Here is a 15,858-nt window from a genome sequence, read left to right as displayed (position 1 = left end):
ACGTGATCATGTGTATGTATATGTCTAAGTGTTTTTCTTGAATTTCCCAGGGTCAGTGGTGAAAATGTAGACAAGTTCTAAGAGCTTATTGTACAAATGTGACACAATTTAAGGACCAGCATTTGCAGCAATCCTGCAAAAAGAAAATTAAACGCCTCTCGCCTTGTTAGCTTTCCTCCAAACTCCCTTCTGAATATCTAACACAACAAATAACTGTCAATTAACAAGCTAGAAATCACCAGCTACAGAAAATACTCCAACTATTTCCCCTCCTTGCACACCCCTCTCTCTTTTGGCAGTAAATCTTCTGTGTTTGTGTGAAGACAATAGCCAGAGGAAGAGAGAGAGGGAGTGGTGGAGTGAAAAAAGAGGGTACAGGAGAAAACGGTGCTGTTAATTGTTTTCCAGAAAAAGGTTGCGAAGGTCTGCATGTTTGAACTGAATGTCACCTCATGTAAATCACAGCCTCTGTGTTGGAGAAGCCAATAACCGGGATAATTAGCGTGACTCTCTCCGGCGCCGCACGCCGAGATCGAGGAAGAACACGCCGCTGAGGAAGAGCGTTCAAACGCAGGGGGGAAGATTCCAAGTGTGATTAACCAAAAAAAACCTTCAGAGTTAAATCTGGAGGTTTGAGTGGGAGGACCAAAGAAAAAGAGACATAGACAGAGGGGCAGAGAAAGAAAGAGAGATGAGGAAGAGAGACACATGGATGGAGGAGAAAAGAATCAGAGACAAACACAGAAGGAGACATGGAAGAAAAGGAAACGAGTGAGCATTCCTCCCTGTGAGGTCAAGCCACTCGGTAAACAAACAAACAACGTGAGCAGTGCACACACAAAGGGGGTGAGGCGGTGTAAAACAACAAAGTGTCTCAGTCGATTGCCTACGCCTTACTTTGTCTCCCCACATCAGTTACATAAACACAAACAAAGGCCTTTAAATTCAGCTCTGCTTTTTGATCTGGAACAGTGACATGTGCTTGGGCCTCATTTGTTGATGATTAATGCAAAGTATAAAGAATATATTAGGAATGTAAGACTATATCGTCCCTTTGATGAACAATGCTGTTGACCATAATTGTCTGCGTGTTGACGTCCCTGCTTTACGTTTAATTACAGCACAGACACTCCCTTGAAGATTTCCTTTCGTCTTTTAACACTACAGCTCAAATTAGTCAAGCTCAATGTCACAGAACTCATATGGAGGAGCAGATATGAAAAGTTTGAACTTGGAAATAATGATCTGCTAACTTAGTGGCTAATATGAGTACTTGAGAATAAATTATTCTTTTATAGAAAATGGGGGGAATCATACATAAAATGAAGTGGATTTTAAAGGATAATTGTTGCAGGGTCCAGTACTATCACACTCCGTATCGCTCCCTCCCTGTCTCCCCCATGCCGTGCAGGTTTTCCTTCTATTGTGGCGTGTGAAACTGAGAGCGCCGCTCACAGTGCCTGGCCAGCGATCCATTCTTCCTGGACAGATTGATGGAAAACAATCAGCAGACTATACATCTTGCACGGGCACAGCGGGTCACCAGCACTCATCCTGGACACCTGGACCTACATCCTGGGCTACAGCGCTGAGGTAAATTGCCAGAAAAAAAGGGCCCAGAGCGGAAACTGGTTCTTATAGGAACTGAGACGCCAGGTCAGGGGGTACAGAGCTGGCGTGAAGTGTGCAGTCTGTGATCTCACTTAGCAGAAATAATCAGTAAACAATGAATCATGTGTGGAGGAGCTCGGCCTGCTGGGAAAGGAGGCCTGAGTATCCTCACTGAGAGGAACTGGTGTGTCTATTCAATTAGGAGCAGCGACACAGGCAGCCATGTAACACATTGGCTGTGAGAGAGAGCACTTAGAATGTCCACACACATCAGAGCACTGAGAAAACAAAGCATTGCCCCTGCCGCACACACGTCCAAATGTATAGCATCACACCAGGAGGCGCACGCTCGCGCTCTTCACGCCTCATTTGAAAAGCAAATTGAGCGCATCTTCTAGGGCGAGTCACGGACTAAATCCTGGAAAACGTTACTCCTTCGTCACTTGCGGCACCACACACGGTCATAGCAGCCTTTCGTATGGTAAATATATCCCCATTCTATTTTAAATCCCTTACTATCTCTATCTCTGTCCTGCAATTTCCAACACCAAAAACGTCTGAAATAGCTCTGAGAGAAGTAGGACGCTACTCATTTGGGTCAGCTCTGGCCGGCTGAACCCCTTCATTCTGGGACAGAACAAACACTGACACAAAGGCTTAGGGAACGGCCAAGGAGAGCGGCCAGGTCAGGCTGGGAATGTCGAGCAGTAATGACAAAGCAGTTTGCAGAGAAAATAAATCTCCAACAGCGCTATATTTACAGAAGCTCTGGCCAAAAATATCCCAAACTTTTCGTTGTTGACATTTGTAAATTACAGTTTATATGCCCTAATAAAGTGTTTGTTACCTGTATTCATCTGGGGAGCATTAACTTAACAGCCTATAAAGTGTGATAGCAGAGTTTATTGAGGAAAGAATTAGAACACAACAATGCAACACAACTTATTTCCAGCGTGTTCCTCATTATTTGCTCAACACAAAAACAAAAACAGCTTGTCTTAATTTAATATTTCATATCATGGAAACAAACCTGTGTTTACTCTGAGAATGATGTGTTAATTTTTTGTGGGGTGCTGGTGAATGAAAGCGAGCCTGTTGTTGAGGGTGAGAGTGCTGAAGGTCTGGATGAGAAAGAAGCAGCGCTGCTTTAAAGGCTCCTCGACCTCCAAACTCCCTGCTGTCAATCAGCGCGGCGGCCCGTCCCCTGGGGCCGCGCTTTCCTCCAACCCTGGGGGGGAAACCACCGCAGGGAAAAAAGAACACAACCAAACAGATGCAGAGAGCTGCAGGTCAATGTGTGAGTGTGTGCGTTGTATATTCCTGCACGCCTGTGGATTCCTCAAACTGCGCATGCGTGCTTCTGCATATGTGTTTGTGTACAAGTGTTTATGAGTTTATCTGAAGGTGAGGGAGCTGCATCTGTGTTTATGTGTGTGCGTTGTGATGTGTGTGTGAGGCAGATTTGTGAGGCAGCCAACACCTGAGGGAGGGGAGTTCTGCCTGCATATCGATGAGCCAGCAACTCTGCCTCTTTGCCCCTGAGCCCTGCACAAACACCAGAGCCAGCTCAGGGCCGGTCCTTTACAACATCCAATGCAGCTGTCCCCCCCATGAAGAAACACAGGATCAATGAGGAAAGACAAGGATGTGCTCAAAAGGGAAAAAAAGCTGCTCTAAAATATCAAGGCACAATCTAAAAAGATCACTCCCACCTTTGAGAGGAACAAAAATGTGAGGTTCTGTCAGCCTCAGGGTGTCGTGTTGTTTCTTTTTGTCCTAAAGGGGAATAAAGCTAAGGAGAGGTGGTCAAAGATTAGGGCTGTCAAACCATTAAAATGTTTGATCATGATTAATCGCAGAATTTCTGTTGTTGTGCATGATTAATCGTATCCTATTTTTGTGTCATTTTGTTTTGTTTTGTTTTTTTTCTACTGTCTTTAACTAAAGGTAATTGACTATGTTTGGATACAGACCTGCTTTTTTAGGTAGACTGAGGAACAAACTTTGCTACAGCAAAAGGAACTTGATATGGATAGGGAAGGAAATAAAATGCACATGTTTGATTACAAAAGTTATGGATGGTTTTAGTTACATTTCAGTCATTTCAGTTTTAGTCCAGTTTTAGTTTAAAAAAAACTCAAAAACATTTTAGTCTAGTTTTAGTCCATAAAAAGTCCTCACATTTCAGTCTTTAAATTTAGTCCAAGCATTTCTTCTCTTGCGTAAATCTGGTAGCATGGCATGGCATTTTGTTCTATGCAAACCTGGGGTCCCTGCTTTCTACAGCTGAGAGGCAGAAGAGAAACAGATGCATTGTTTTTTGACAGATTTACCCACAGTGGAGAAATGTCATGGATTTTTAATGTCAGTTTTAGTCATCACAGATCTATCTTTGGCTAGTCTTAGTCTAGTTTCTGTCGTGGAAAAAAGGCTGTCGACAAACATTTTTAGTCATAGTTTTAGTCAACGAAATTAACACTACTGCTAACATTGCCAAACTTAACTACTGGATTACTGTGTTTGCTGGCAAAGGCAGAGCCCTTTGGGTAGACATGCAATTAAGAGCCATTCTACCAGTCTCTCCAGTTTCATTTCAGATGGCACCACTTTTACTGAGTGCTTAAATCAGAATTTAAATCAAAACTTAGTCGTTAAAAACACAGTCAAAAAATTTGACCAGCTCAAAAAACATTTTGGTCTTTGCCCTTTAATTCAACCATCTATTCAGGCAATCTAAGCTAGACTCTAATTTTTTTTTGTTGTGGTGTACAAGTGGTTTTGTTTTCTTTTATAGACAGTCAAGGGCTTCCTACCACTTCTGTTGTTATGCCAGATCACAATTGGCCAGTCTCTTTACTTCACATATCTCCAGGTATACAGCTTTGCCTCCAAGCATATTTCATGTTACCCTAACTGCCCCCAGAAGATAGGTCATAATAATCCACTCAAGAAAGGCTTTATTTCCAAATTATACAACTTCATTCAAAATTAACTTTCCCCTATGTGGGACAAATCTAAATCTACCTGGGAGGCTGATATAGAGGGACCTTTTTGGATCAAACTTTTGAAAACATAGTTTCTACAGTAAACGCTTCATCCTTGTGTTCAGCATAGAGTCATCCAGTTTAATCCTCTTAGTCCTAAGCAATTTTTTTTATCCATTCTGTCTCACCTGGACTCTTTGTCTTAAAAGTTTGTACAACATCAACCCTGCGGTGCACAGTCAAGTTCTAAACATCCTTTTCCAGGACAACCTAGGCTTTAAGAATATGTGTGCTGCATAAAGTTCAGTAATTTTTTTTATAATTAAGGAGCTATAAAGACAAAACGAAAGAAGTAGCAGAAATTAAAACTCAAAGATTTTTATGTCACAAACTTGTTTTCCTTCTTTTGTGGACCAAAAAGTGAAACAAAATACATTCTGTGACAAAACTAGTAAAAATATTCATTTATTTACAAAAAAAAAGCACATTTTGGAATTGGCTTCTTTTGAGTCATTACTTAAAGCAGCTCCTGTCTACAGTAACATAGAGGGACACATCGCAGCCTTTCTGTGTCTCTTTCTCTCCATTATAAACTCTTCAGGCTGTCTCATTCAGTTTCAAAGTCTTGAAGCATGCACAGTTTGGCAAAGCAACGGAACAGAAACAGCTGATGGCACAAAAAGTGGTTTTAAAAAATGGATAAAAAAGACGTTCAATATCAGAGTTACTTGTGTGGATTTAATCTTAAAATGGCCAGGAAGGCTCACTAGAAAAGCCTTCCTAAGAGCTATAAGACATGGATAGCGTTATTAGAATGGCAGAACAGAGGGCTTCCACAGGTAAAAAAGAGGCTAAGATTTATGGTTCCGAAGTTATTCAACTTTAAATAACGTTTCTCTCTCTGTCGTATATGACAACGGTCACATTTCAAACAGTGCACTGGCTCCACTCCTCAAATGATAACTTGGCAAAGATTTATCCCAAGCATGCGCCCGATGTCAGTATTCCTCTGTCTCTCCTTATCATATGTTTTGGTCATGTCAATCTCAATCCAATTTTTGGACCTCGGTGTTTCAGTGATAGGCGATGAAATTATAAATCCTAACCCCCTGCAAGCAATTTTTGGAGTGCTGGAAGGAGGGATAAAACTCTTACATTCTTAAAGAATGCAATTGCTTTCGTGTTTCTGATTTTCTGTCTCATTTTGCTTCATCGGACAAGCAAAACCCCTCCTACTCTAACTGGACTTGGAGAACATCAGGTATTCTGTACATGGATCTGCAGGGAAATTCAGTAAGACCTGGTCTTTATTATATAACATGATAAAAACTTAATGCGTTTAGAAGTTGGGCTTTTCTTTTACATGTTTGCTGCATGTACAAGATTTCAGCTGCAGGAGATTGTGAAATGTGATATGTCATTCATTCTCTGGTAACACTGTGTTTATACTGCAAGTCTAAGCATTGGTAACTTCTTTTTTTTATACTATTATCATTATTTGTGTAATTTTTCCTCCCCATTTTATTTATCTATCACTGGCATCAGGCCAAGACCTCATATCTCCAAATAACCACTTTTCAGGGAATGAAAAAGACGCAGTATTTTTTCCAAGTAATTTAACACTCAATGGTCATTGTCATGGTTGACAGATGTAAAGGGAGACCAAAAGCACTGATTCATGAAAAAAAATAAAATCGTGAAAAATGGAGATAGAAGGTTTTGGCCCCACATCAGCGTTATTCTTTCATTCTGATCTTAGATGGTATTTTACTCCTATAAACCCTGTTGTATGCCTCCAGACAGGTGGATGGGGAGGGCATATGTCATGATCCTTCTTTTGATCAATGTATGTTATCGGATAAAGTTTAAAAAAAAAAAGATACTTTAGAGACCCAAACAGTGGGATAGAAAGGAAAAATAGGTTTGCTGTCTAGTAAAACAGACCTGGGTCTTTAAAAACAGGAAAAATGGAGGCCCCCATCATTCAGACATCAGTCAGCTCATCAGATACAGTCAGAGGCACATTTAGCTGCACTCTAGTGTGTTTCTACCTTCTCACAAACAGCCATGGATATGAAAGTGAAACTAAGCTGAGGGGACGGAAGGCGCTGCCAGTAAACCGCATTAGCATCGAATGCAAATGAGAATGAGGCTAATGGCTGGACAGGTGCAGACTGGGCCTCTAAATGACACACACATACACAAACACACAAATGAGATGGATGAATTAAACATGGGTGGGCTCGGCTTGGGGGGCTGGCAGGGCTGACATAAAGTCAATGACATACATTATTCACTAGCGCACGTTAGCCCAGCCAAGGCAACACATGACCTCTCACCCCAGGAAGTGCATCCAAACATAACAACCAAAACAATGAGGGGGTTCCCCACTTCACACAGAGAGAAAGGGAAAGAGGGATGAACAAGAAATGCAGAAAAAGATACAAGCTTGGAAAATGCTATCCTGTACATATGACAAAGTTTTGTGACCTCATAGAGTCAGGTGACCCTGCTTTAAACCGAGAGAACGTGAACCAATACCTGGTCCACTAGAGCTAACTAACCACCACCACCACGCTGAGAACCAGCCTGTATACCAGCTCACACAACAGGAAACTGTCGGCCATGACATCATCTTCCCCGGGAGGAGCACTTCCTGCCTGACATTCTTCACTCAAGACACACACACTCGCCAGGAAATGGCCTCTATCAACACACACACACTCTCCTAGGGAAATAACCAACACCGACTCGGATACACAAGCACATAACACGCATGTGAGGAAATGGGCCACATCGACGGCAGGCTGCAGGAGTGTGTGCAAATGCAAACACTCACAACTGCACACTCCAAAACAGCTATAAACCTGAAATAACATCGTGTGTGCATGTAAACTCGACACCCCTAAGCCCTCCCTGCACCGTGACTGGAAAGAGGAATCATGGGATATGAGGGCTGTCCAGCGGATCCTTATCTCTGGTCACAGAGAGTTTCTCTCACCCCTCAGGAGAGGCTCTCCCTGCCTGGGGGACACCCTGCGGCAGGCCTAGGGGAGCTGGATGGGCAGGAAAAGGACCAGGGGACACAGGTGGTAGGAGAGGACACAAGGGGCCGGAGGGACAGTCATACCCCCAAAGAGAGCAGGGATGAGAGATCAGTCCACAGTTCTGCGAGTAAATTAAGTTCTTTAGGAAGATGTATTCAAGAAAATGAATGCAGAGAGAGAGCAGAGGTGCACACGGGTGAGGAGGAAATGTGTTTGTGATTTGAGGCCCATCCAGGCACATGATAGACTGACGAGCAGTGGCTGCATATGATTAACCCCACGCTAACAGGAGTGATGGAGAGAGGTGGAAGTGGAGGTGGGGGGTTAAGGGCTCCCCTCATATTATCCTGCCTCTGTAAGAGGCTAAAGTGGACCACACATGTTTCCCTGGGGAAGACATTGAGAGGCGCACAGGAGCTTCTCCCCTTTCAGCCGCTTCCTCTGCCCAGTGTCAAGGACAGACATAACAAGTCATGCCAGGGTCTTTCTGAATTTCTGATCCCTCCAACTCAGAGGTTGAAAACATGAAATATGGAAGCTGTTGCAATCTCCAGCACGATGTGATTCAGATCAGATGGGCTTTGAAATCTATCTAAGTCAGTCAAAGATGACAATGATACTTGTAAAATTAAAAGCTGCTGCAACCATCCCAGCCATAAACCAAAACAGCATGAAAACAGGACAGATTGTGGGGGATGTTTCATTCGCAGTCAGTAAAAACGAGACATGTTAAAGTGTTTTTCTCTCATACTCTAAACAAACATGCTTTATAATTAAAATCTGTATCATATTGCTCCTTGTAGACGCTTTACAGCCCAAACAAATTCTCTTTTCCGCAGGAGGCGGGATAAAGAGCATGGTGAGAGAGATTCTCCTGGTAAGCGAGTACAGTACCCAGAGCGCTGCCGATCCTCACTGTACCAGATTTGTTCTCCTAACAATCAAATAAGTTTCTCATTAGCTGACTTTATTTTTCCTCATTCCTGCGGTTTTGCTGCAGTGGCCTGTTTCTCCCATCTTAACGAGAGAGAGCTAATTAGGCAATCAGACCCATTACTCTTCCAGAAGAGTTAGAGCTAGCCCAGCTAATTAGGGCTGTAAAATCTAATCATCTCTGCGAAACAGCAGAGGGCTAACGAGCCCTTATTTAACGAACTAAATAACTTCAAGGGTGGAGAGGGGCTGCTGATGGTATTTCTTTATGAATTTGAAGGAGGGGAACTCGAGGTAATTGAGTCAGTTTCACCCTCACAGTTGTTTGTTTGTTTATGAATCTCTGATTATTACAACTGCCAAGAATATATTGGTACTAAATGAGCAAACGAATAAACCCTCCTCTCCCTATTCCCCTCCTTCTTCAAACTGAGCCACCCCCAACCCCAATCGCTCTCCTCTCACCTGACCTATTTTCCTGTCCAGAAAGAGTGCCTGCTGGAGAGGAAAAGGGAGATATTGCTGTTGTTTTCCCTCCCCCTGTTCTAATTTGTTGTTCGTTAATGCTGCCCTCACACCTGAGCCATCGGGCGTCGGGGGAATACCGCCAGCAAGCGACCACAACACATGCTCAGTGTGGGAAAGCTGTTCTGCCGCAGCCTGTTTCAACCAAGGTGGCTCGGCTCAAACTGCAGCAAAACTGAGGAGAAAGTTTTAACCGGGAAGGCGCCTGTTAAGAGCAGAACGGTGAGATGAGAAATTCAACACATGAAAACAAAAATCAAAAATGTGGCACAGAGTGATGGGCAGGCGTGTTGTCTGAGGCCACGTGGTGGGGTGCAGCTGTCTCAGGGAGCGCTGAGGTGAGGCCTTCCGCTTCACCGGAGCGGAACGAGGGTGGCGCACGCACAGATACACGCACATAAAAACACATACATAGAAACACAGGTAAAGAGCAGCTTTTGACAGAGCGGCAGCGAGAACAGGACAGCTGTGTTCATCAGATAGCACAGGTCACTGCCTCATTAACACACCATATAAATACACTCAAATGTGACACATTCAAATCAGAGAGAACACCTAAATAACCCATAATGCACTTCTTTTTACCTGAGTTGTTTGACAAGTTAAAGATCAAAAATTACAGTTAAAAAAATGACCCACTTGCACTCTTTCTGTTCTGAACTCAGCGCCTTAAAGCCGCACACTCCAACTGCTCAAGTATAAACAAGTGATTTCCCTCACGCATGCACACAACTCCGTCTAGACTGTAAATCAAGCAGGCTTTGCTTTTTCCGACTGACCGTAAATCATGCTGCATCAATCAGAGGTAGTTTATGACGGCGGGAGAAAGGTGTTCACTCAAAGAAAAGTGCAAGCAGGAGTGTCAAAATCAACAGACAAGCCACAGTGGGCTCTGAGAGAGATTTATGCACAGATTTCCACACATACACACGTCAGGATGTAGCTGTAACCCTAACTGCTCATCAGCTAAGTCATCAGCCAAACCACACAAACACTGTTTGACCACACTTGAAGCAGAGCTCCACCGCTCTGTGATCACTCCTCCTCTTCACATACACCACTGGCATATTATTTACTGCTGTTTCACACATTTTGCCTCCACACTCGATTATGGTTGCCGAGATTTAAACAACCTGTGGCCTGCTTTATTAGGACCCAGCTAAAATGCTTGTTTAAACTTTTCAGCTGAATTTTAAGATATGTTTTTTGACGTTTTTTGTCTATTTGCATCTCTGGTAGCAACATTTTCTGCTTGTGCATTCTGGACACATTTTGATACAATGCCATGTTTGTGTTTATGATGCATCATGTCAGCTGAGGTCCAAGGGGAAAGTTTGCTTACCTGTCGATGATGACAGGGTCTGATGGGGTCTCGTTCCTGTTGCCACAACTCTTCTTATCACAGCATCGACTGCAGGGGGGTGTGAGAATGGGGGGGGGGGGCAAAGGGGGGAGTTAGTCGCATACATGGGAACAACAGAGAGAGCAGGATAACACAGAGCAGAGAGCGGGAGAGGAAGTCAGAGGAGGGATACAGGAAAGAGAGAGAGGTGTAAAAGGGCGTGAGATTTTTGTGGAGTGTAAGAATCGGTGTGAGCCGGATTTCTGTCTGGCTTTTTGAGGTAAGACTGGGCTCTAACGCTACATTTGGCGAGATCAGCGAGGTGTTTTTTTTTTTTGGAAAAGTTTGGAGGAGAGGAGCTCAAGCTGCGATCTTGAATGGGGCTGGATACAAACTTGAATTAGCCTCCAGGGCTCAGGTTAGCTCCATTTCTGTCAGACATCACACAACCAGACATCTTATGTTCTCTATTTTTCCTCAGTGCTCGTCCCCTCCCTCTATCCCGCCTCACTCTCTCTCACTCGCTTCTCTCTCTCAGAAGTGGGTCACAGAGTGGTCCCACTGGACCTGGGGAGTAGTGCATGCTGGGTAGAAGGGGGTTGCATACTGATGTGACGAGTCCTTTCTGAATCATTTGACTGCAGCACAATGTAAGAGTGTGTTGTGTGCCGTCAACCCCCCCTCCCTTAAAAAAGTATCATCACGTCTACCTTTTCTTCTGTCTGCTGGTGTGAGTGTACCTGTGTCTGCCTGCATGTGTACTTCTACTGTAGGATGGAGAAAGACACAAAAGAGAGACTGACCCTCCCCCCTCTACTTTCTTGAGTCCCCCAGGACAGGAGGCTTGGAGAGCCGGATCAGATTTCTGATCTCGAGCGTTTCCTGCAGCATATGAAAACAAGCAGTCCAAACTGCCTCGTGTGATAACCAGGAAGTGGATACACTTCGCCATCAGCCATTTTTCTAACATTGCATGTACTCGGAAATCACTGGTTTGTTAGGTGCAGTGACATGCTGTGTGATGCTTTTATTGATTGTAAAAGCACGCCCCTGCCTGTGAGATCTATGCTTACTTTAGTTTATCTGACTGCGAGGGTGTTTGCGAATATGTGTATATTATGTGTAATTTGAGCTCGTCTCCCTTTGCACATAGCTCACTGTCAGGACACGGCAAACTGCGTGTATTACACAGACTAAGGAGGATGGGTTTGAGTAATGAGCTTTTCCTTGTCCTAATTAGCTGAACATGAGAGGGATGCACACACACATATATACACATAGACACACACATCCCTATCAACAGAAATAGGCCAGGGCCCAGCTCCCCAACCCACTTTGAGGAAAATGATAAGATTTCTTTTGTAATTTAGCAGCACTGCTTGTGTTTTTGCCCCGTCTTTACACCAGCAGAGACACCTCCAATGGGGAGCTACATTCATCAGAATGCCAAGGGTGGAAAGACTTCTGTACTCAAGCAAAAATATAGTTACTTTGATTTAAATTTACTTAAGAAGTAAAATTACTGATTCACAAGTAAAAAATAAATCACTTAATATCTATTGAGTGCCAAGTTCTCTTTGATACCTAAGGGGTTGAAAAGTACAGTATAATTTTTTTCTGTGAAAAACAAGACGACATGAGCTGTCAACTAATGGCGGTGGTTTAATTAAGGCATATGTTTATAATAAGCTGCAGTGAAACAGCAAATTTTGGATGTAATGGGGAAACTTTGGCTCAGACCCATTCCTAACTTTTACCCCTACCTAGAACTGGACAGGGTAGAAAATTTGGCTATGGCTTTTTTTTTTTTGTGCGAAATGACCCTTTACTCCACGATATTATCACACTGTTTTGTCATACCCTTTAATAGTTCCAATCTATTTACTCCCCCAAACTGCTGCAAAGCTTAGAAGTAAATGCCTGTTTTCACTGATTCTTTTGCTGTCAGAGTTAAATATGGTGGACACAATATCCTTACTGAAGTAGAACTACATTTAAAGTAAGAAATTCTAACAAAACAACATCAAAAGATAAACTCACACTGGCCCCAAAGTGCATTGGCTCACTGGGAAAATGCCCTGTATGCCAAATCACATGTCCAGCCCTGCCCCGACTCCTCATTTTTCAGTGCTCCCTTGTCCCATGAACTATAGCTAAGAGTGGAAACTCTACCTCTGCAGAATGGGATGACCCTTCTGATATGTCAGCAATTGCACTTACATAAACAGAAGTGACAACAATACCAGATATTTCTACTTTGAGTATTTGTTTTAAATGCAATGAAAACATTAACCTGTGATATTTTTGTTGTAATTCTCAAATTCACAAGGCATTCTGGGTGACTTCTCCGATGCCACATCAATTTGCAGTGGCTCCGTATGTCACGCAGCAAACGTTTGCATGGACGAGTATAGGACAAAGTGGTCGAAAACACATGCAACAGTTTTGACATTGGTGAACTGATTTTGATTGAGGAACAAGAACTTGAATACTATAATATAATACTAAATACTATAGTTCTTGATTTTTATTTAACAACTCATCTCATTACGCTCTCTGCTAAAATAAAGTGGCTGGTAAAAACTGTGAGTGGCTGGTAGATTTTTGAGTGCTACCAGAGTGGCAGGTCGGCAACCCTGGTTATGTGAAAGGGGCAATGGGTAATTCTAAGAGAGACTTTCTCACTCTGTGTGCTTCTGAATGTCCTTGTGGTACCTGAAAAACAGGTAGCACGTAGCTGTAGGAAAGCTTGGACCTCCTTTTTTGTCATTTAGTAACTGATGCTGTTTAAAATGTAGTGAAGTGCAATTCTTCCCCAGAAGTACACTTAGGTAAAAGTAAAATTACTGACTTTTAAAACTACTCAAAAAGGTAGAAATGTTTTAAAAAATCGACTCAATTACAGTAATGTGAGTAAATGCACGTAGTTATTTCCCCCACTGCATAATCCAGACTGTAAATAAAACAGCTGGATCAGCCAATCACAGCTGTAGTTGTGTGTTTGGTCTTACCTGCACATGATCTCATGGGTCAACAGGACCCGACACATCTCAGGGTTTTTATCCTGGCCTTCATACACGATCGGCTGAAAGAGAAAAAGAGAATAAAGAACAGAATATTGAGAAAATTGTGGTTTATATTTTTTGTGCTTGAAGAAAAAAGAACTACGATGCAGTGGCAAATAAAAAGCAGCAAAGTGTGTGCGTGCGTCTTTCATCTGGGAATAGTGTTGTCTATCTGGCAAATGTGTGTATCGTGGGAATCCAGTCCTCCTGAGCAGAACGCTCTGTTCTGACAGAGACAGTCAGAGAGAAAGCATTTGTGCATGTGTGTGTGTGCTTTTGAGTGCGTGTGTGTGTAGTCTTGCGTGTGCATATGTGTTTGTGCGTGCACGAATGTTTATATGCTGTGTACAGTGAGCAGTTGGACTGCCAGACTGGAGTATAGTGCACCATCTGGTCCATACAGCGCTGCGTCCAAAAATCTAGTCTGGTTACCCCTCCAACCCCACTCAACATGCTCTCCAGGGCTGTGATCACCCTGCACATGCACACATTCATACGTGCACGCTGATCAACATGCAAACACACATGCATTTGCACAAACAACATCTCCTCCTACTCCTTTCATTCTAAGGCAAACTCTCTTCAAGCCTAATGGCACTAGCGGCAGAATTGGCAAAACAAAAGAGTTGGTATCAAAACTGTGTATTTTTTTCGTTATCTAATTCATCCAAAAGAAGAATTCCCTGAGTGTGGGTTGGCCCACATGTGCTGCTCTGTATTTCTTTGTGTGATTGAATCGGCCATAACGCACTCAGAGGTAGTTTGTTCTGTTTCACATTGAGGAAATGAGGGTCAAGGTCCTCAAAGAGTGAGCTGGCATGCATCACTGTCTTTTTCAAACACTAACACACAACAGCTTCTGCAACTCACCCACAGATTCACACACTGTATTCACACAGCCTTGCATGCACATTTACTACCTGAGGCTTGTAAAAACACGCACTCTATCCCCTCTAACTGGAGAGTATGAGGACACATGTCCTCTACTTTTCTGGGCCTCTGTAAATGTATTCCACAGGTAAGACAGGTCGTTTATCACACCGGCTGTGCCGGGCTGAAGTTGAGGGTCTCAGACACAGGCATGCAGCGGGGCGACGGGGGGGAGGTGGAAGCAGGGGGGAGGAGAGGGAGTGTTGAAAGTATGGGCAACATTCAAACCAACACAGGATACCTGAATTCTTTAAGTTAAACTTGCCTGTTTAGTCATGGAGTCGATGAGGCGAACATAAAGGTCCTGCTCTGTTCTGATGCCTTCACACACAAACAGAGAGAACGTCACCAGCAGGTTTCACATCACAGCTAAAGTTCAGCTTTCCCTACTTTTGACGTCACAGAGTTTATTCATTCTGATTTCCTCTGAGTCTAAATGAAAGCTGAATGAGTCTCAACTGTTCCTGATACTTTCAGCATTAATTTGCCTTAAACTTAAAATTTTAACTTACTGTTTCCCCCCTGAAACAAACATGTACTCATCTTAAAAAGTGAAAATGGATGTCATTTTTCTGAGTATGCAGTCAATTTAATTATTCAATAGGTTCATGTGGATTAGAAAAATAAGCTTTTAAAATCAGGATTGAAAACTATTTTGCTGCCTTGGGAAGTTTACTGTTGCAAAAGTAGTGTGATCAGAAATATTTATATTTACTTCTGGCAGAAGGCAGCATAACATTGTGATAATACAAGCATTTCTTATAATAGAATAATTCGAAATTGTTATGATAATTAATGCTGTCCAAATAAATACATTTGGAGAATTAGGCACCACAATTTAAAAATAAACCCTCAGTGATGTGAGCTCCTGAAACATTAGTTTCCTCTCTCTCTCTGCTTACTGGAATCACTTACTGACTGCTTTTGTTTTTGCTCCATAAAAATGATGGAAGCCAAACTCACCGTTACTGTAGAGGAGCTGGAGTCTATAATGGATCCCATTGTTGGTCTTTTCCCCCGTCGTTTCCTACGAAAATTCAACCAAACAGAGCCGAGTCAGAGGAAGCAAAGCCTCTCCTCCTGGGACTTTTCCTGCGCGTCCAACACTTCACAGTTTAGACATTAACAACACTAAAAACATCTTTTTAGTCCCTTTATTTCTATGAAAGCTCTGCTTTATTTTATTACTTTTTATGGAAATGTAAACGGACATTTTTGATTTACTTTAGTTTTTCAAAACAATCTTTATTTACAAGCAGGCCTGTTTACAACTTCAATGCCTTTTTAAAAATGCAAATTTAAAAATGTTTTGTGAAAAAGCAACTAATTAAAATTAATCATCTGACGTATTAATTATTTATTCATTTAATTAATCGCATCGAAATATTAAAATTCTAATAAAAATGATTTATTTGGATCTT

The 15,858-nt window shown here is 42.6% G+C and overlaps 1 protein-coding gene across 4 annotated transcripts in view; it reads right to left on the bottom strand.

Annotated features, from left to right (window-relative positions):
* The window catches only part of ebf1a (EBF transcription factor 1a), a 101,487-nt gene that overhangs the window by 57,394 nt on the left and 28,235 nt on the right, over nt 1-15,858 (bottom strand). For all 4 annotated transcript variants that reach the window (XM_041797288.1, XM_041797285.1, XM_041797286.1 and 1 more), the window contains exons 3-6: nt 15,401-15,464; nt 14,703-14,758; nt 13,454-13,527; nt 10,443-10,511 (exon numbers count right to left, since the gene is read on the bottom strand). In XM_041797288.1, coding sequence (XP_041653222.1) covers nt 10,443-10,511; nt 13,454-13,527; nt 14,703-14,714 — 155 coding nt within the window. In that variant the 5' untranslated portion in view covers nt 14,715-14,758; nt 15,401-15,464. The remainder of the gene's footprint in view (nt 1-10,442; nt 10,512-13,453; nt 13,528-14,702; nt 14,759-15,400; nt 15,465-15,858) is intronic.

This window comes from Cheilinus undulatus, linkage group 10 (genome assembly GCF_018320785.1).
Source record: "Cheilinus undulatus linkage group 10, ASM1832078v1, whole genome shotgun sequence".
In the NCBI taxonomy this organism is placed as follows: Eukaryota; Metazoa; Chordata; class Actinopteri; order Labriformes; family Labridae; genus Cheilinus; species Cheilinus undulatus.
This window is presented reverse-complemented; position numbering and strand designations above follow the sequence as displayed.